Source organism: Aedes aegypti, chromosome 1, assembly GCF_002204515.2.
Source record: "Aedes aegypti strain LVP_AGWG chromosome 1, AaegL5.0 Primary Assembly, whole genome shotgun sequence".
NCBI classification, from domain to species: domain Eukaryota; kingdom Metazoa; phylum Arthropoda; class Insecta; order Diptera; family Culicidae; genus Aedes; species Aedes aegypti.
Genome location: NC_035107.1, coordinates 183,191,500 through 183,212,918, shown reverse-complemented (window position 1 = coordinate 183,212,918; position 21,419 = coordinate 183,191,500). Strand labels below are relative to the sequence as shown.

At 36.8% G+C, this 21,419-nt stretch overlaps 1 protein-coding gene across 2 annotated transcripts in view; it reads left to right on the top strand.

The window, feature by feature from the left end:
- LOC5567414 (C-1-tetrahydrofolate synthase, cytoplasmic) overlaps window positions 1–21,210 on the top strand; it is an 87,621-nt gene extending 66,411 nt beyond the window's left edge. For both annotated transcript variants that reach the window (XM_021854796.1, XM_021854786.1), the window contains 5 exons: window positions 6,087–6,318; window positions 18,816–18,989; window positions 19,054–19,523; window positions 19,684–20,651; window positions 20,708–21,210. In XM_021854796.1, the coding sequence (XP_021710488.1) occupies window positions 6,087–6,318; window positions 18,816–18,989; window positions 19,054–19,523; window positions 19,684–20,651; window positions 20,708–20,950 (2,087 nt within the window). In that variant the 3' untranslated portion in view covers window positions 20,951–21,210. The remainder of the gene's footprint in view (window positions 1–6,086; window positions 6,319–18,815; window positions 18,990–19,053; window positions 19,524–19,683; window positions 20,652–20,707) is intronic.
- Window positions 21,211–21,419: the final 209 nt, after the last annotated feature.

The following is a 21,419-nucleotide window of genomic DNA, read 5'->3' as shown; positions in this document are numbered from 1 at the left end:
ATGAACATAAAAAAATCAAATAACGCGCACAAAAACTTCATCAACACAATGACGATATTTAGCAAAATATTTGGATATATGTGATCAACTAAATTTTGCAATCAATGCAATGCATTTGAGCAATATAACTCAAAAAATGAACTTCAGATAAAGTCCTGTCCAACAATTATGTGAAAACCAAACTTCAATCCAACCACTTCCTTATGTATTGCGTGTATGTATGTACCCTGAAGAAATTTGCAATCTTTTTGCCGAATTCTTCCAAGACGTATATACTTGGGTGGTTCAAAATCTTGTTCTTACTCCACACTGCTTATCTGATTTTATTTCAGATTCTGAGTGTCCTCCCAAAATTTTGGCTCACTTGGATGACTGTATTAGTATTGGACTGATACTGTTAGATACATTCATTAGTTACAACTTTGTCAAGTGCGCATCGTACCTTCGTGCTGTGCGTACACGAATTCTCTCTGCTCTTGGATGTTTTCTTAAAAACTACCTAAAGCAATAAAACAATACTTTTCAGTGCTACATAAACAGTACTTTTCAGTGCTAAAATTAAAAACGGTACTTTTCAGTGCTACTTAAACAGTACTTTTCAGTACTATTTTTTCTACTATTGATCCCTTTACGATCCTTGTTTGGACCCGTGCCTTCGATTTTTCGTTGGACCCGTTGGCGAAAGCTAGCGGTGGTAATCCTTCTTGGACACCGTTTTGGGAAACAAACCTCTTGAAGGTCACGTCTTCTTTCGTTTATTAACTAAACATGGTATCAACAACTAACAATAGGAAGGGTGAATCTCTGAATTCACAACTTCCTTCCAAAAAAGTGGGATTCAAAACTGTCACTAAACGTGGCAAGAATGGAAGAAAGGACGCTTCCCCGGAATGCGAACTTTCTTCCAAAGGTAATATGAATAATTGTATCGAAATGAGCAATCAGTTCGATGCTCGATGGAATACTGATTTACCAGTCCAAGTAATCATTATGAAAAAGAGAACCCAATATGGCATTGTTCGGAACGGGCTTTCTCAAGAATATTATTTAGTTCACTTTAACAAAAAAGAACTAAATAATTGTGAAGCTTTAGAAAAAGCAAAACTTTTGTTCGATGTCCGTGTGACATGGGAACATTTTCAGAAACCTGGAGGAAATTACCAGAACCCCACTCAGTGCCGCCGATGCCAAAAGTGGGGTCAAAAAATTGCCGCATGGATGCTAAGGACTAAGGACGTCTGTCCAGTGAAGGAAGATACCACCAAGTTCATATGCTCTAATTGCGGGGCTAATCATAAGTCAAATTTTTGGGACTGTCCTTCATGCAAAAGAGTCGTTGAGGCTCGTGCCAGGCAGATGAAGGATAATATCCGTTACGATAACGGTCGTTTCTGGAATTTTCCTGGTAGAGTATCGAACAATACTCATTTTTCTGTTAACGATCGCTTGATTAGGAATCATACCCATCAGCAGTGTTGTGAAAAACTCAATTTCTCACAACTCACGCTTGATATTTTTCATGCGTGAGTTGTCAATCATGCAACTCAGCAGTCAAAAAATCATGGATGAGTTGGCTCACCTTTTTAACTCATTGTCTCGTATTTCCACAGTTTACTCACACACGGCAATAATTTCTTGTTAGTCTGGTAAAATTATGTTAATCCTTTCTAACGTAAACAACAACATTCGGGTTTCACGAGTTTTTGCCGGGTTTTGCGACTGAATCATTTTTTACGGTTTGAGTTGATTTTGCATCAAAATCTCAAGCGTGAGATTTGCGAAGCAGATCTCTAATGAGTTTGCTCTCACGGGAGAGCGTATTGATTGAGATTTTGAGTGTGAGTCTATCAACACTGCCCATCAGGAAGATCATAATCATGCTCATTCACAAACTAATTTTAATCCGTCGGGTAGCCGTTCGAATCTTTCAAATTCGAATGTATCTACCCACGGTGAATACTTTGCCGATATCGTAGCAGCTAATTTAAACTCCTCCCCTATTCGTACTATGAGTACCCTACCGCTACAGGTAACATCTACTCCACCTCCTCGTCTACCGAAAATTCTAATGGGAAATCATCAGATAATGTATTCACTTCAAGTGATATGTCTGCCTCTGATTTTAATTTTCTAACTGAACAATTGAATCTAATGATTGATGCAAATTTTAAAGCCACCACTATGACTGAAGCAGTCCAAGTTGGTGTAAAATTTACTAATCAAATTGTTATTGGATTACGCTTTTCTAATGGATCCAAATAATAATTTAAATATTTTAATTTGGAATGCTCGTTCTTTGAATGGTAAAGAGGACGAGCTGTTTAATTTTCTTACAGCTAATAAAGTGCATATAGCAGTTATTACTGAAACGTATTTGAAACCAGGATCTAAACTCAAAAGAGATCCTAACTTTTTTGTTTATAGTAATGATCGACTTGATGGGGCATGTGGGGGTGTTGCAATCATCATTCATATGCGTATAAAACATCAACTGTTTTCGTCATTTGAAACTAAAGTTTTTGAAACTTTAGGTGTTTCTGTTGAAACACAGCTTGGTAAATATACTTTCATAGCTGCCTATTTGCCTTTTCAATGCTCTGGACAGCAAGTTAATTTGCTCCAAAGGGGTCATGCACAAATTACGTCACGCTCCAAGGGGGGGAGGGGATCAAGCCAAGCGTGACAAGCCATACAAAAATTTCGGAGAACTCATACCAAAAAAGTTACAAAGGAGGGGGGAGGGGGTCGAAAAAGTTGAAATTTAGCGTGACATAATTTGTGTACCATCCCAAACTGACTTGCGAAAATTGACTCGCAATAAGTCAAAAATTTTTGTCATTGGTGACTTTAATGCCAAACATCGGTCATGGAATAATTCTCAAAGTAATTCCAACGGCAGAATTTTATTTAATGAGTGCTCTTCAGGATATTTATCAATTCAATACCCTGATAGCCCTACATGTTTTTCCTCTTCTAGAAATCCATCTACGATTGATTTGGTCTTAACCGACTCTAGTTATCATTTTAGCCAACTGATTACTCATAAGTAGATGAAAAAACCCGTAGCCCACCTAGTGAAAGATTTTCACTGATCGGGCTAAGTTTTAAGCTGTCAAATAACCGATTACAATAGAAATTCAGTGCTACCAACATTGACAAATTAAGGTTTATGTCGTTTGCCTTCGTTTTAGGTGGGCTATAGCCCACTTAACGGGAGCCCAATTAAAACGAAGTGCAATCAAACGTAATGCAACGAACGAAATTCGACTGTATACCATTTAATTCCACTAGAGTTTGTATCCTTTGACAGATACGCGTATTTCGACCTCAACTGTAAGGCCGTTTTCAGTGTCGTGTACTAGACTCGAGTCTAGAGTAAAAGTGCACTATTTTCTTTTCAACGGAGTAATTCTTACTATATAATAGAATACTGCTGTAAGTAGCAGCAGTAGTTTGTTTGCCAACACATATAAACATAGACCTCTCGCGATGTTGTCGGGTCAAAAGATTATCAAAAGTAGACAGAAAATAGCAACAGTTATTATACTTGACCGTTATCAAAGCGAAACACGAGTGAATGTTTTTGTTTACAAGACATTCAAATATTTGAGGGCCATACCTACTCATACGTATAGCCTTGCAACTGTTGTAAAAGGGAGTTGAAAGGTCGATCAATAATCTCAAGAAGAAATGTATTGCAATGTCACTACCCCTCTACCAGCAGCATCATTTCTAACACACATATATTGAGGATGAATATAAACTGCAGCCATACTTCGACTTCTCAAGCACGAAAATCTGGGAAATAAGATATAGGTCTACGCTGAAAACTTGGTCAGCATTATTGTTTATACTGAAAAATACTGAAGTCGCGAAAACTTGTTTTTCGATATTTTTGCTCCATTTATGCCCTTAACGAGTTTAAGGCGAAGTAGGCCGTCACTGAAATTTGTACGCGTCGTTGATGATTGTTGCTAATTCATCTCACGATTTCGAATAAAAGAAAATCAGTTGGTTTTGCACTGACACAGCTGAAAAAGTAACAGCATACTTTATGCATGTTAGCGCGTACAGTGATACTTTTTCAAGCCAAAATAAACTATCAAGACTGAATTTTATCACTTTACAATTGCAAGCAACAAATTCATCATTTCTGCTAAAACAAATGACGGGCTATAGTATACTTAGCCTTAATAATCCAAGTAAATCCAATTTTGTGATATTTGTTTGTGGAGTGTTGAAATAATACAGTGAGAAGTATATCGATATCATATCGATTTCCGCCATACTTCTTTTTCGTGACATTATATCTTCACTGAGACAAAGCCTGCTTCTCAACATAGTGTTATGCACTTCCACAGTTATTAACTAAGAGCTTTCTTTGCCCAAGTTGCCATTTTCGCATTCGTAAATCGTGAGGCAGGTACAATGATACTCTATGCCTAGAGAAGTCAAGGAAAATTTCATTGCGAAAAGATCCTGGAACGACTGGGATTCGAACACAGACACTTTAGCATGGCTTTGCTTTGTAGCCGCGGACACTAACCACTCGGCTAAGGAAGGCCCCGAAGCACTCCGTGATTTTTTTATTAGCTAATTGTCTAGCAGCCCCTAGAGTATTTCTTGCAAATGCAGGTATCTCTAAAATAATTCTTCTAAAGTGATTTGTAGTAATTCTTACAGGAATAAATCCAGGAATCCCTGGAATGCTGCTTTGATGAATTAATGTGAGAATTCTGAGAACTATTTTGGAAAGAAATCCTAAGAAATAGGTAGATAGACTTCTAGAATAATGTTTGAAGCAAATTTATGTTAGAATCCCCGTTAGATTTCTGGTGTAACTCCATAATCAAAATTAATGGTCAAGTAATCAAAAAATCGCAGTGAAATTGACAACATTTTTTTATATGCGATAGGATGATTTCGACAATGGCATACATATAATAGAACGTCAATCATAACCGTTCATCTGATATGATCGATTTCTTTTCTTTTCATCAATCCTCACTTCACTTACTTCGTTTCCTTGACCCGATGTAAAGTTCAACTAACAGGTTATCGTTTATAATTAAGTTCAAATTACAAATTACTTACAACTTTGGTCAAATCGAAGGATCCTAATTCTGTAGGGAAACGCCATAAATTACGTCACACAATAAGATGGCAACCGAGTTTTGTAAATCCATACAAATCTTTCGAAGATTCTCTTTAAAAGCGAGATATAAGAAGGAAGGGAATTTGAAAAACTACCATTTTTGCGTTACGTTATTTGTGGACGTTACCCAGCAATATGAAATGATACTCTATCGCACAACTTTGAGCCATCAAAGCTTATTCTATAAGGTTTCGTTTTGATTCAATGTATGGTGATCGTTCATCGTGCCGAAAAACCTGTCGAGAACACTGATTGATTTAGCTGTAATGTTGCGGATAAGAAAACAAAAAGAGACAAACGATCAAGTCATTTGAGCTGTAATGATATTGCTTCTAATTTATTCATATATATATAACAAGAAGAGATAGTCATAAGAACTTTAGAAGAATCAGACAAGCAGTGAGAGACGCAAAAGGAGATAACCATGCTATCGTTATCATTTCTTGGTAAGGAGAAAGTGATTCAAAATGCGTCAAAATGTTGTTCACTTTTCTTTGTTGAAATCTGCACAATTTCGAAAACAATACATATATGAATTCAAATGATTTTCCATATCGGAATCTAGAAAATATTTGGAATGGTGGGTGCTTTTTGAACTACTTATCCCTATTTGGTTAAGGTTTTAATCTATCTACCGGACAAATCCGGTAATAGGATTTTCGATTTGAACCCATAGGTATAGACGCCGACATTATATTGTAGTCCATCTCATACAAACATTTTGGCTTTGGACTTGGATGTGCAAAAAGGATGTTAATACTGAGATGAGCTGTTTGACCAGATTTGACCTACCCGTAGAACTGATACATTCACAACTCTTCTAACTCTATTATCAACTGTCTTTACTGTACTGCTACTGATATTGTTATTCTTTCGTCAAATTTTCGTTACATGCCTTCTTCACCGCTCGACCGGACACGTTTGAAACCAGATCCGACTAAGAAGAGTGGACAACGGTTGGTGGGGGATGTGAAGTATGATGAAGCCCTGGTGGTGGCATCGTATGTCACTCCAGTACCGGGTGGCGTTGGCCCAATGACCGTGGCAATGCTGATGCAAAACACCGTTCAGTCTGCTCAGAGAGTCGCCAAGAGGTTGATCGATATGGAGTTCCGCTGGACGATTAAGACACTGCCGTTGAAACCGCTGGAACAGGTGCCGAGGTAAGTGGCTGTAGTGAAGTGCGTTTATCTACCGGTTTGAAGTGATGTGCGTATGTATTTCAAATAGTGTGACAACTGTAATTAGTTTCATCAAGAGATAATGAGGTGTTTATCGTGATTACATTGCGAATGGAAGACTATCGGTAGTTTAAAGTGTTTCTATTACGACCTAGTTGAGTGGTACAATTTAAAATGTGTAATACAGTCAACTCTCCATAACTTGATATTGATGGGACCATCGGGTTAGGCTATCAGTACATTATGCCAAATATTTGGCTTGGATCGGTACAGAGCCAAACAAATGTTCGACATTGCAAAGATTTGGTCAGAGTTGAAACCGATGTTTGTCTATTGATTTATGCTTAGCATAATATTTGCACATTTGGCAAAGCGTGTACTGATAGCTTTAAGTGCAACTTAGTTTCAAGGGATCATCAAGGTAGCCATGAAAACCAAATTTTACTATGGTTCTCAAACTCAATATCGAGATATAAAATATCGAGTTAGGGAGAGTTGGCTATATATGACCGCCTTATGTAATCAATACCTTCAATAGTCACACATATCTTTTCCTGAGATGATTTATCGAAGAATATAGGTACAAAATATCTGCTAGCATTTTGTATTTGTTTAGCTTTATATTGCTGTTTGCTTCAGACCTGCAAATCTTATCTAACTCGGCTTGAAATGCGGTAACACAAAGAAACCAATGGATACTTAGCAATAATGATCAATATCACTGCCAACCTATCAAAGTCAGTGCTGGGAATGGTAATAGTACCGTTTTGTTTCAAATTCCGAACAGACTCATATTCTGAACACTCGGTTTTTGTATGGCGATTTGGTTGAAATGTTTCGCTGAAATATGTCACCAAATAACAAGGAAATGGCAGTCAATTGCAATTCAATTTTAATTTTTCCAATATAATTTTTACCGCGGGAAAAGTGATGACTCTCGAGTTTGAGAACAGTAGAACAAGCTCAGATAAATTTATTTGCGAAATTATTCATTTGAATACGATTTATTCGTGCTGTTCGGAATTTGAATCAAGGTGTTCGGAATATGAGACAGAATAAGCACAGTGTTCGGCATTTGAATCAAAATGTTGTTCCATACTTTTACGTAAAAACAATACTGAAACTAATTAAATCAACATTATTATTGGTACACCCAACAGCTAACAGTTAGGCTTTGCGAAGAAATTAAAATTTACACAAATATTAACCAATTTATGTCAATCAGATGCATTTGAAGTTACTGTTGTCCTTAAGTGTTCGGAATATGAGTCAAAACGGTAGTAACGAGTAATTTCGAGATACTCACGTGGGTCTTCCCAGTACAACAGTATAGACCAATGCACGAGCTCACTAATTTGACGTTTGAGCGGTGCCGAATTCATTCGTTCCCTTGGTTACGTAAATAACACGGCACCGCTCAAGTGTCAACGAATGAACGCGTGCATTGGTCCATAGTAGTTCAAAAATGTGAATCTCAATTATGTTGGGTGCATGAATTTTCCAAATCATTAGTGTCATTGAAGGCTCTAAAAGCGGGAAACAGGTAGAACATTTTTCTACAGTAAGTTTGAGTTGCCCTTAGGGGCTGTCCATTAATTACGTAAGACAATTTTAGCAGTTTTTCAAACCCCCCCCCCTCCCCCCATGGTAAGATTTTTTGTATGAAAACCAAAAATATTTTGTGTGGTGCGTAAGAAGTCTTCAACCCCCCCTCCCCCCATAAACCCTTACGTAATTAATGGACCACCCCTTAGCAACGAGTGTTTTGCTATTTTCTAGGCTTTTTGCATACAGCAGCGCTGGGCGTGAGTTTCACTGGCTTCGATGACTGTGATTTGCTTTGCTTGGCTGCTGCAGAGTGATTTTCATGTTTTTTCCCAATCCTGAGCAATAAGTACCGTATTGTCTCAAATTCCGAATAGACTCATATTCCAAACACTCGGTTTTTGTATGGCGATTTGGTTGAAATGTTTCGTTGAAATATGTCACCAAATAACAAGAAAGTGGTAGTCAATTGCAATTCAATTTTAACGTCTCCAATATAATTTATTCCGCGGGCGTAGTAATGATTCTCTTGTTTGAGACCAGTAGAACCGGCTCAGATAATTTTTTTTCGAAATTATTCATTTGAATACGATTTATTTATGCTGTTCGGAATTTGAATCAAGGTGTTCGGAATATGAGACAGAATGAACACAGTGTTCGGCATTTGAATCAAAATGTTGTTCCATACTTTTACGTAAAAACAATAGTAAAACTAACTAAATCAACATTATTATCGATACAATCAACAGCTAACAGTTAGACTTTGCGAAGAAATTAAAATTTACACAAATATCAGCCAATTTATGCCAATCAGATGCATTCGAAGTCACTGTTAGTCTTAAGTGTTCGGAATATGAGTCAAAACGGTATTTGCGTTTCAAACGCATACAACAATATTCAGTTTAAGCATAGAGCATAGAGAGAAACACTGTGATTTGAGTTCACTGTGCGAAAAGATATTAAAAAACTCATACAAAATTGCTTCCGACAGAATTGCTTCTAAACCGACAAACACATTGTAAATTATGGCTAAAATTTATCTAGGCTTTTCTCATATCAAAAAACGTAAATAATGTTTCTGATTGAAACACGAAATCAAATTTTCAACAGTATTTAATAGTAAAAACTAAACATGTCCTGCTAGTCGGCATGAATAAAATATTGCATGATAGAAATTGATGATCATGAAATTTAGATGCGAAGAACCGATTTTCTATTCAACTGTAAATCAAACAGTTTGAAAAGATTATGACTGCTCGTGTGCACTATTGGGGGACGAGTCTGCTTATCAAATTGAAAAGACACTGGCGACCTTCAAATAAAGTTCACAGACAATTATTCAAGTACAGCCAAATTTCCATTCCATGGACATGTATGGTTTCAATTGACTATGTCAAGCGATGAAGTCATTCAACTTTCTGAGTAGGGTACCGCGGGGCAAGTGGGTATATAGGGTAAGTGAAAATAATTGGTATATTTTACTGAATATGTAAATTATCGGTTTAAATTCATGCGTAAACCTTTTAAGCCATTCACAACATTAAAATAGGTAAGAGATTCCTGAGATTTTTCAACCATTTTTGCAAAATAGAGCGAAAGATTGATAGCCTTTTAACTATTACTCCGTTACAAGTTGGTGGCGTGCAATCTTATTTTAATATTTTCAGTAGAAAAAAGCTGCGGAAAATAATTTTCTGTACCACTTCTAAGTTGTACTCTCTGATATTTTCAAACTGCAATAAAAAAAAGTTTTAGAATTGATTCGACGTAGACCTAAAAATATCTAATTTGAATCACTACCAACTTTCTAATCACGTGGGGCAAGTAAAAAGTTTCTCATTAGAGATTGATGTTTTTTTGTTTTCTCTTTTAAACTTAATTAGGTTGCTATAAGTATACAAAATTCACAATTATCGTAGAAAAACAGAACGAAGAAACACTATACTCAAAGCGTTAAAAGCTATTATAAATCATGGAACTTCTTTAAAAGAGGTTGCCAAACATTACGATATTATTATGTCTACTTCGGACAGCCGATTAAAAGGAAGACGTTGATTGAAAAGTTCCAATATAAGATAACGCACAGAAATCTCGCAAAATGTCTATACAAAGCTAGTTCAAACATAAAATGGGGTATAGGTGTATACACTCAAAAACGATTATAAATACTTTATTAAAGGATTCCGTTTGATTTTTCCCGAACAGTTATCCTACGTCAAATTCGGTGGAAATTTCATAGAGCAGACAGCAGAATGGCTGTCCCATGATGAAAGAACTAACATTAAGAATGTTGTATTTATAATGTTGTCGAATCATTTCAACAAACATATTTTTTTTTTATGGAATTCTTTCTATTTTCCGTGTAATTAACGGAAAAACTGGTTTGAAATTATTTTAATACCACCAAGCTTTTCTTTCGTGATTGGTTGATCGTAGAAAAATATAAGAGGTACGATTTTCATATAACACGTTGAATGAACCCCGGTCATTTGTAGGTTATATAAGAATACAATTTTTCAAACAATTTTCAAAAATACTAAAAAGTTTCAAAAGCCATAAAAACATTTCTTATATGCGTGTTATGAGTCCAGATTTAAGCTAAAAATGAAATAATTTTGTTTTCCGAGCAACGAAAAAATACACAAAATTCCAAAGTGTACCCCGTCTAAAGGCGGGGTTGGGTATTAGAGGGTTAAGGATATTCTTGGATAATTGTCTCTATGTTGCACGGTATTTAGTAGTATGCTCATGGTTATTCCTAGTTGATCAAGATAAAATGTTTGATATTATTAAAGATATTATTATTTGAGGAATTCCCAGCGAAACTCATAGAGGTAGCCTTAGAGAAAATTTTGGAATATACGTTGAAAAAATAACAAACAGAGATTCTTCTGAAGTAAAAATATTTTCCTGGAACTCTGTCAAAATTCCTTATATTCTCGGATTTTTTTATAAAGTCCTTATAAAAGAAGTCTTAGAGAAATCTGGCAAGAATATTTAAAAGAATTCTTAAAAAACTGGTAGAATCGCTAAGGAGTTTCTGGGGAGATAACTGCTTTTCTCACTTTCTTCAAGTGTAGTAATGGACGAATCCAAAAAAGGCTCTCTAGAAAATATGAACGGCGAATCTCAAAACTACTAAGATGACTGCAAGAAAAAGAAATCCTCAGATAAATCTCAAGGGGTATATTTGAAATGAATAAAATAATTCGTTGAATAACCCTGAAGTAATCGGTAAAGTAATACTAGAGAAAACCACGGAATTTCTTCACCAAGGGTACACCAAGAAATCCCTTCAGTGGTTTTCAGAGGACAATGCTCAGAGGTCTGCTCAGTGGAATTCTTGGTTGAAACCTTGATAAATTCTTAGAATGATTCCTGTTAAAACTCATGAAGAATCCTTGAAAAAATCCATGACATGAAAATATATGTTGTTAATTAATGCACTTCTTGGAAATAACATACAGAGTCTATGTTGACAAGTTGTAGCACAGATGGCATCTTCAAGCATCTTTTGACCATGATAGACAGAAAATAAAAATTATATAGATTGCGATCGAATATCAAAACGATAGCCATTTGATGAAAGATCCATTTTCTAGCATGAACGTTATTTTTTTTTTTTTTGTTTTTTTTTTTTGTATGGTATTCAGTTGGAGCTGCCTGACAGCTTAACTTGTCAAGGCTGAACCCTCGGTCTGGCTTTTGCCAAGTTTCCCCTCTACCAGGACCAATACTCAGACGGACTAGGCAATGGCGCCCACATGAACACTGTTTTTTTATTAGTATTGTGACGTGGTAGTTTTTGAAAAGTACCCATATTCCCTTGCTTCTGAGAAAAGGAAGCATTATGAAAATCAGCAGCTCCATTAGAATTTGTTTGAAATACTAGTGTAGAATTTGTTTGAAATAGTAGTGCATTACTAATACTGTCTAGTCGAAATGGTTTTGAATAATTTGTCATTCAAGTGCTATTCTGATTACTATTGTCTTTTACGTAAGATTAGAGTCTTAAATGTCAAGTGTCGTCAAGTCTTAACAAAATTAGGCTGTTTAGTAGTAGTTCTAGTTAATTTCATTTTTTGTTGTTAAAAATATTTATTGGTCATTACGTTCATATATCCTCAAAGAAAAAAGTCGCTTTCCTTGTCTGTTCAACAATTTTTCGAAACTAGCAAGTGTACCCTAATGATCGATCTCAGCGTCTTATTTCCATAGTCATTTTTATAGTGAACATTGAAGAGTAAAGTTACCTTAGGCTTTTATTACAGTCTCCTACAAGATTCACTTTTCGGTGGCAAATGCAATGCTTCACAACGCCTACTTTCTACTTGTAAATTTTGCGAAAATGAAGCTGGAATTAGATTATTTATACCGCTGTTACAAAAGAGGTATTTCTTATTATGGCAATGTAAAAACCATATTAAAATAAGATTGTCGCCACTCATTTCTACTCAGTGAATCTACTAGTCATTTTCCTAAGAGTTCCTAAGTATTCCCTACGTCGTATATGATAACGATGTATCTAGCTAGCTAATAGTAAGAGTGGCTACGGATCATTCTGGTTAGCAAAAGGCAAACTGAACGTCACCAATAGTATTAATGTCCACTTCGAATAGATTAATTATTTGAAATGGGCATCAATTCTATCAATGACGCAGAATGTCCGTTGGATCACATCCGAGATATTATTGCGTCTATGCCATATGAATTATGACGCGGCTTTAAGCAAAAAATGCCAAAATGTGATACCACCACTACAGGTTACGCCTTTGGTTTCCATCATATGGGCTAATGGATTATGCCCTCCCATCGCGGCAAGGTCGCATAACCAAGGGGAGGGTCTAGCATGAACGTTATTGAAGTTAAATACATGAAATGTGCTTCCATCTATACGTGAACAAGAACTATCTGAAGTGCCTCGTCATTTTTCGGGCCTTGTATGTCATGTATTCCCTAGTATTTTAGTCGTTTATGCTACTAGTCTGAAAAGAGGTCAATGTTATAACTATATGAACTCACTAGTGAAAGAAAACCATAAGTATTAGGATTAAACAGGAATTAGTGAGTTATCATTGATTTATGTTTCACTACATTCCTGATTATAGACAACGACATCGGAAACTTGATGCATTGATCTAGTTTTTCCTCAGTCCCGTAGGTCAGTATTGCAATAGGTCAATAATAACATTAGTCAGTTTGTTATATACAGCTTTTCATATTATAATCTGGTTTCGTCTGTTTTCATTTAGAATCGTCGTAAATGAATTTCTATGTACCGTAAAATGGGGTGAAGTTGATCACTTTAGAGCGATTCTGTTCTGTAACTCCTAGTAGAATGCATGTATTATAATCTAAATATTTTTAAAACATGTACTGGTTGGATATCTATCGAATTATACAATCGAAATTACGACGAAATTTTCTCTTCATAACAAAAACATTTTTAATAAATCAAAAAGTGGAGTTTTTGATTCCGGGGTGAAGTTTCATTTTCATTTTGCAGCGTTTGGTGGGGCAATGAGAGCGCAAGTCAGTCCAAAGCCGGGGTAAGGGATAGGTAATGGCCGTAATAGTCTATGCGGACCACTTGAACACCATCGGAAAGGATAAGAAGGGTTGGGGTAGGGTATAGGGAATGGAGAAGACTTGACACAGTAATGCGATTAATGCTGCAAAATGTAAATGTGCTGAAAGCAATTTAATTTGAGTTTTGAAGTTTGATTTGACTTATTAAAATTCCAAATAGATCGGCCATTGTACAAGTAAGAAAGAATATGCTGATCGCTTTCTAGAAATTTTATAAACAACAAAATAATAACAATATGAGAGTGATGCTAAGGGCTGCTGATGGCACAATGCGACGCTTTAGGAGATTTTGATACTGATTGAACATTACTATACAGAGCGCAATTTAATCGATGGTGATAACTTTACAAACTTTATCTGTTTTTACACTGATTGACGATGCTGATTTATATAAAAATATTTTAAAAATATTTGATATTAGTTCATTTGTTTGTGTGATCTAGGTGTTAATAATGGAAAAATTTTACATACCCTTGATGAAATACTTCCCTGACCAGAAATATTATATTTTGAGCGCCCTTTTCGAAGCTATTCTATCCAGGTATCCATGTACTGCTTTCAATCCTGAAATTATTCTTATTGTGCATGCTCATGCATTATATTAGTGATGCTCATAATCATGCAACAGATAAGAAGGAGAGAAAAAGAGAATATAGGAACAGTGATTAGTAATGAGTTAGTTATGTAGTTTTGTTAGAATTATAAACAATTAAACAGCAGTAATGAATAACTCATAAAATTACTTTGCAGCATAGCTGAGCCTTTCGGAACGTAAGACCGATGTATAAAAATAATTTGTTTCGAAATTGTCCGCGTGGTCTTCTAGTGCCCCTATTAGATCAGAATCAGTCATAGACATACATATCGAATGCTCGCCATGACCCTATGACCAACATTTGTATATGTATAGACTTAGCTGATGTGGCTTTTCTAATAGGTAGTTCTTTCACTCATTGATTGTCTTCAAAACCTTGTCAAGTATAGAAAATTGATTTTATTTCATTTATTACTACATTGAAGCTACATTGTACTTATTAAGTATTAGGTATTATTTTATGTTTTTATCACTATTGATATTATCAAGGCCAGAATTCCCAGTGAGTGAAGAATTTTATAGTACTAGAACACCATAGAAGATCGCTTAACATTACCTAATCATGGAACGGCTTTTTGCTCTATTATTATAGGTAGATGCTATTGATCTCCCTTTGCTCCTATCCGCAACCCGGTGCACGCGCCCTGTTGGTTTTCGAAAACCTCGTAGAAGATTACAAACCGTCAATGGCATTCCCAATTACTACCCCACATTGCACATTCAAGGGTCTGATTGTGCTCCTAACCCACCCTCAGTTCGTAATCTTCTCGCCATCTTGAAATTATATTTTCCCGAAGTGAAAGTAATTTTGATGAGTGATAGCCTAGTGCAGCCCAACTGCATAGTACAGTAGTTTAACCAGAATCTTAAGGTCAGAAGATAAAATCTAAATTTTGTAATAAAAAGGTTGCCATTGCTTTGCTTTGAAATTTACCCAACATCTAATCAAAACTACTAACAACAGCGATCAATTATCAAAATTCATCGCTCCCTGGAAAATATAATCCCAAGCCCAGGGGAGTTTTTGATTCCGGGGTGAAGTTGATCAATTATTGCGATGAGTTTCATAAGATAAAGAGATAAGCTATTCACTAAATTTAGAGTCACTGAATCTGGATCAAGTCTCAAAAATCTTACAACTTAATGATATATCGATCAATTTAAAATTGTAATGTCGTAAATTACAGAATACACCACATTATGCATGCCTGAAGGTATGCAATTTTCTTTGAAATTAGCAACTCACACACAAAAAATACATTTTTTTACTCAGAAAATAGTTGTTTATCCATAATACAAAGTCAAAACTAGATTCACAGAACATATCTGGAATGTATGAAGCAGTTTATTTAAATGGTGTCTTTATATAGCCTTGTCAATAGTTGATTTCGTGCAGAAGAACCATTCAACAGTTCATCAAACATTTCCTAAAATATCTGTTTTTCCATTATATAATTATGTTGATTGTCAAACCGAATTAGGAATCATCAAGAGCAGTCATCAGATAATACGACACCACATAAATTGTGCTAATTGAAATCGAATAATAGCTCTCTTAACAGTTTATACATGTCGGTACGTGAATGATCAACTTCTCCCCACTGATCAACTACACCCCGAATTACGGTAATAGAAACTTTACTAGAAATAATGAAGAAATAGGAAGTCATTTTTTATTGTCCGGATCCACTTTTCGGTGACAATTTAGAGCTTCATCGCGCGAATTTTGCGAGGATGAAGTTGTTGTAGTGTTATGATACCAACATAATAAATGTGACTCTTTTATTATGATTTTAATAAGAGAAGCATAATAAATTAACATTTGTGTCTTATTATACAAGATTATAATTATTTAAACAGAATCTAACCTATCTGCATCAAAGCGTGGCTACGGCTCCTGTTACCCCGATGCCTGGTAACAGGATAACCGTTAGATCACATCCGAAAGATTGATGCGTCTATGCCAGATGTTTGAAGACGCGGCATTAACCAAATATTTCATGTTATGATACCACCACGACTGGACATGTCTTTGGTTCCCATTTAAGGGGGCAGGATCCGTCATTGATTTCGGAATTTTCAAAAGCAGTTTTTCCGTTCATTATCAAGAAAATTTAAAGGAAAATGTGTTCACTGTATTCTTTTCGCCAACCGAAACACAGTGAACGCTTTTTTATCGAATAATTTTCAGTTTCGAACAGAAAAACTGTTTTTGAAGTTTCGAAGATGACGATGATTGCGATGACAGAGCGTTGAACGTTAAGTACTAATGGGGTAAGCCCACCTATCGCGGCAAGATTACATGTCATAGGGGAGGGGTTAACCCTATCAAAAAGTTAAAAATATTGAAGGTTTATTTTATTTAATTCTATAAATCTCTAAATACTTTATTGGAAACTCCACACCGGGGGATGATTTCTCCAGAAGATTTATCTAACGTTACTTCCGACCTTTGTAAAAACAAACTAGGTACAAAGTACAATTATAAGAAATTATACAACACAGGAATGCAATTGCTGTCCCATGATGTGTAAGAAGTATGTAACAATAAATATGATGTAATAATAATGTTGTCGATTGATTCGAACAAGCATGAAAAAAAATGAATCGTTCTGGTGGGCTTCGAGCCCACGACTCGGAATACGCTAGACTGGGCGCGTAGGCACGCCTAGAAGAGTTGAATTGGGCATCTAAGAGAACCAAAGGAGATGCAGAGTTGTGAAGGAGAATGTGGGGTCGTTACGGACCTTGGATTTAGGTTGGCCAACGGCGCTGCAGAATCGTTGCCCGTTCTGTGTCGTAATTGGTTAACGCGTCTAGCGTTAGTTAACCAGTCTAGCATATTGGGAGTCGTGGGATCGAAGCCCATCAGATCGATTCCATTATTTTTCACAATTTTACATCTCAATTTGTTCAAATTCACTTTTGTGCCTACGAACTTCAGTTTTTTCAAAAATAAAATGTTCGTTGCTTACATATTATTCATGTTATTGTTTATCGTAAATTGAAGTGTCAGTTTTTTAATTTATTTTTTAAAACGACAAAATTTTCACTTACAAGTGAAAATAGAGGAGTCATTTTTCAAAAACTTTTTCATATGTTTTTCCTGGAATTTTGCACGAAATTTCAGAATACTGTTCATAATTGGTGGAAGTCAATCTAAACAATACACACGAGCTCATTTGTTTCAATTATAAATGTCTTTATGATTCAAAGAATCTCAATTGTACGATTTTTGTCACCTACTATTCCCACGGTACCTTAATATTTCATTTAAAAAGACACTACACGTTAATGCTTCCAGTGGGCTATTTGCCCTTTGAAGGAAGCACCACACTAGACAACGGACTAGCATGCAACGCCCAGTGGCACAGTCGGAAAACATTCCTCTTGAAAAGTTTTTCGGCCTGAGGCGGGAATCGAACCCACACTCCTTAGCACGATGCGGCTAAATGCCTCGGTGACACTAACCGCACGGCTACGAAGCCCACAAATATTATTCATTATATTTATTAACTGATAAGTCGCTATTGGTATTATCAAGGCCAAAACTCCCAGTAAATCAAACATTAGTACTAGAACACCATAGGAGATCGCATTACATTACCTATTCATTGAACGTTTTTTTTGCTCTGTCATTTTAAGTAGATGCTATTGATATACCTTCGCTCCTATCCACAACCCGGTGCATGCGCCCTGTTGTGTCTCGAAAACCTCGTAGAAGTTTACAAACCACCAATGGCATTTCCCATATACTAAACCACATTGCACATTCAAGGGTCTGATTGTGCTCTTAACCCACCCTCAGTTTGTAATCTTAAATAAATAATATTTTCCTGGAATATAAATGATGGTAACCGTATTACGCAGTAGTTTGAATAGAATTACTAGATCAGAATGTATAAGAACTGATTATTTATTTAAAAAAATGCAAAAACAGTGCATACAACCTATAATGAACACTTCAGATACAGCGATCAGAAATCTAATATCATTACTCCCTGGAAAATATGATTCCAGGCGCAGGGAGAAATAAAGTATTAGTGTAAATAAATTCAAAACTAGTAATAACCCATCTTGGGGCCTTCTTTAGCTTATTTAGCCGAGTGGTTAGAGTCCGCGGCTACAAAGCAAAGCCATACTGAAGGTGTCTCGGTCGGTCCAGGATCTTTTCGTAAAGGAAATTTCCTTGACTTACCCAGGGATAAAGTATCATCGTACCTGCGAAAAATGGCAACTTTGGCAAAGAAAGCTCTCAGGTAATAACTGTGGAAGTGTTCATAAGAACAATACGCTGAGAAGCAGGCTCTGTCCCAGTGAGGACGTAAATGCCAAAAAAGAAGAAGAAGGAAGAATAACTCATCTTGCCCCGTTACTATTTAAATGAGTCTGTATGTAAGGAAACTATTCAAAGAGCACAGCACAATATTAATGCACAACTCTAAAATTTGATACATATTCATAGAATCCTTTTTTTACGGCTTTTCCAGTCAAACGTAGTGAAAGCGGGATAGTTATGTAACTTCCGAACATTTTATCTCGTGGTTTGACCGGAAGAGCCATAAAAGAGGGTTTTATGAACAAAACAATCGGTCGTATCAAGCAGAAGATAGTCATCTGACAAAATCAATTATGTTATTAAATTCATATTACGTTCAAGAATCTGAACCATCTACCCCGTGTTCGCCCATATCTATTCGCCAATCTAACGGAAATGAATAAAATCTGATTGATCTTTTTTTTCTTCTAGTGACATCGAAATCGCTCGGTCCCAAACACCAAAGGATATCTCTCTGTTGGCGTCTGAAATTGGACTGATTCCTTCGGAGGTGTCTTTGTATGGCGACAAAAAAGCTAAAATTTCCCTCAAGGTGGTGGACCGCTTGAAGAACGAAGAGAATGGAAAATACGTTGTCGTAGCTGGGTAAGTTATAATTTCTAAAATATTAAGTTTCAGTTCCAAAACTCTGCTATTTCTATCCAAACAGTATTACACCTACCCCTCTGGGCGAAGGTAAAAGTACCACCTTGGTAGGGTTGGTACAAGCCCTCACTGCCCACAAGCAATGCAACTCCATCGCTTGTCTTCGTCAGCCATCGCAAGGACCTACGTTTGGTATCAAAGGAGGAGCAGCCGGTGGCGGCTATTCTCAGGTGATTCCGATGGAGGACTTTAATCTACATCTGACCGGAGATATACACGCTGTTACGGCAGCGAATAACCTATTGGCAGCTCAGTTAGATGCGCGAATTTTTCACGAAGCGACGCAAACCGATCAGGCTCTCTATGAACGGTTGGTTCCGGCTATTAAAGGGTCCAGGAAGTTTTCTCCCATACAATTGCGTAGACTAAAGCGATTGGGCATTGAAAAGACTGATCCGTACGCTTTGACACCGGAAGAAATTCGACGATTTTCGCGATTGAACATTGATCCACATAATGTAGTGTGGACTCGAGGTAAGATAGGAAAAAAATAAAGATCGTTTGGTATGATGGACATAAACAGAATTTCGAGATATGCTTGTTTATGATAAAACAATGTTACGCCAAATGACCATTAAGCCTGATGACTCTAATGTCATTCTATATAACATTAATATTGTAAATCCGATTTCAGTGTTGGACGTCAATGATCGCTACCTTCGTAAAATCACTATCGGTTTGTCCCCGACTGAGAAGAACATGATTCGGGACACCAGCTTCTCTATTTCCGTTTCAAGTGAAATCATGGCGATCCTTGCTTTGGCTACTAGTCTGGAAGACATGAAGCAACGACTTGCCAAAATGGTCGTGGCTTTCGATCGCACTGGCAATCCTGTTACGGCTGACGATCTTGGAGTGACAGGAGCCATGTTGGTTCTACTTAAGGACGCCATTGAGCCGACATTGATGCAAACGTTGGAAGGTACTCCAGTGATGGTACATGCAGGACCATTTGCCAATATCGCACATGGCTGTTCGTCGATCGTAGCCGATGATATTGCTTTGAAGCTGGTAGGAAAACCAGGCTACGTGGTAACTGAAGCTGGATTCGGATCGGACATTGGAATGGAAAAGTTTTTCAACATTAAATGTCGTGCTTCTGGAAAGATCCCTAATGCCGTTGTCTTGGTGATGACCGTTCGAGCACTCAAGATGCACGGTGGAGGTCCTCCAGTCATTTCCGGAGCACCCCTTCGCAAGGAGTATACGATGGAAAACTTGGAACTGGTAGAAAAGGGTTTACCCAATCTTCTGAAGCACATCGAAAATGGCTTGAAATACGGAGTTCCTGTTGTGGTTGCCATTAATGCTCATTCTAGCGACACCAAGGCTGAGCATGATCTAGTCAAAAAGGCTTGCAAACAAGCTGGAGCCTTCGCTGCTGTCGTATCCAATCATTGGGCATTGGGTGGCGCAGGGGCAGCTGACTTGGCACAGGCAGTCATCGACGCTTGTAAGACTAAGTCCGATTTCAAACTGTTGTACGAACTGGACATGACGATTGAGGAAAAAATCCTCAAAATTGCCAAAGAAATGTATGGAGCTGGAACAATTGAGCTATCTCCCAAAGTTAAGGACGCTATCAGGCTATATACTGAAAAGGTAAAGTGAATCACCCTTTGTAATATTGTTTATTAACGTAATTAATATTTTTACAGGGTTTTGGAAATCTTCCAATATGCATGGCAAAGACCGCCATGTCGCTGACCGGTGATCCCAGCGCCAAAAATGCCCCAAAGGATTTCAAGCTGGTCATCAACGATATCTGCCTGTCGGCCGGTGCTGGATTCATCGTTCCGATGTGTGGAGAGATCACCAAAATGCCCGGTCTACCCACTAGACCATCGATCTTCGATATCGATTTGAACACTGAAACGGGCGAAATTGAAGGTCTATTCTAAACCTTTGCGATTACTTCATGCAATTACACCGGAACGATGATATCTGCTTTTACAACAACATAAGCGGGTGGGGCTTTTAATTTCAATCTCTCTGTTTTCTCCTGATAGCTATTCTACTATATACATTATTCATGACAATCACCACACTTTGAGCTTAATAGACGTATGACGTATATTTTAAACTGTTTGTAAGTTTGTCTAATAAAACTTCTATTTTACGATACAAAGTAATAAATTTAAGGTTGACTAACAAAAACAAAATAACAATTCTACAATTTAGCATTAATCCGAAAAATCCATGCCCACACTTAGACTGTGGACTTGGAGTCATGCACAAATTATGTTACGCTCTATGGGGAAGTGGATCATGTAAAGTGTGACAATCGTTACAAAAATGGCAAATGGTTTTTACCTGGGTAATATCCAAAAAAGGCGTGACATAATTTGTGTATCTCCCACTACTAAGTCT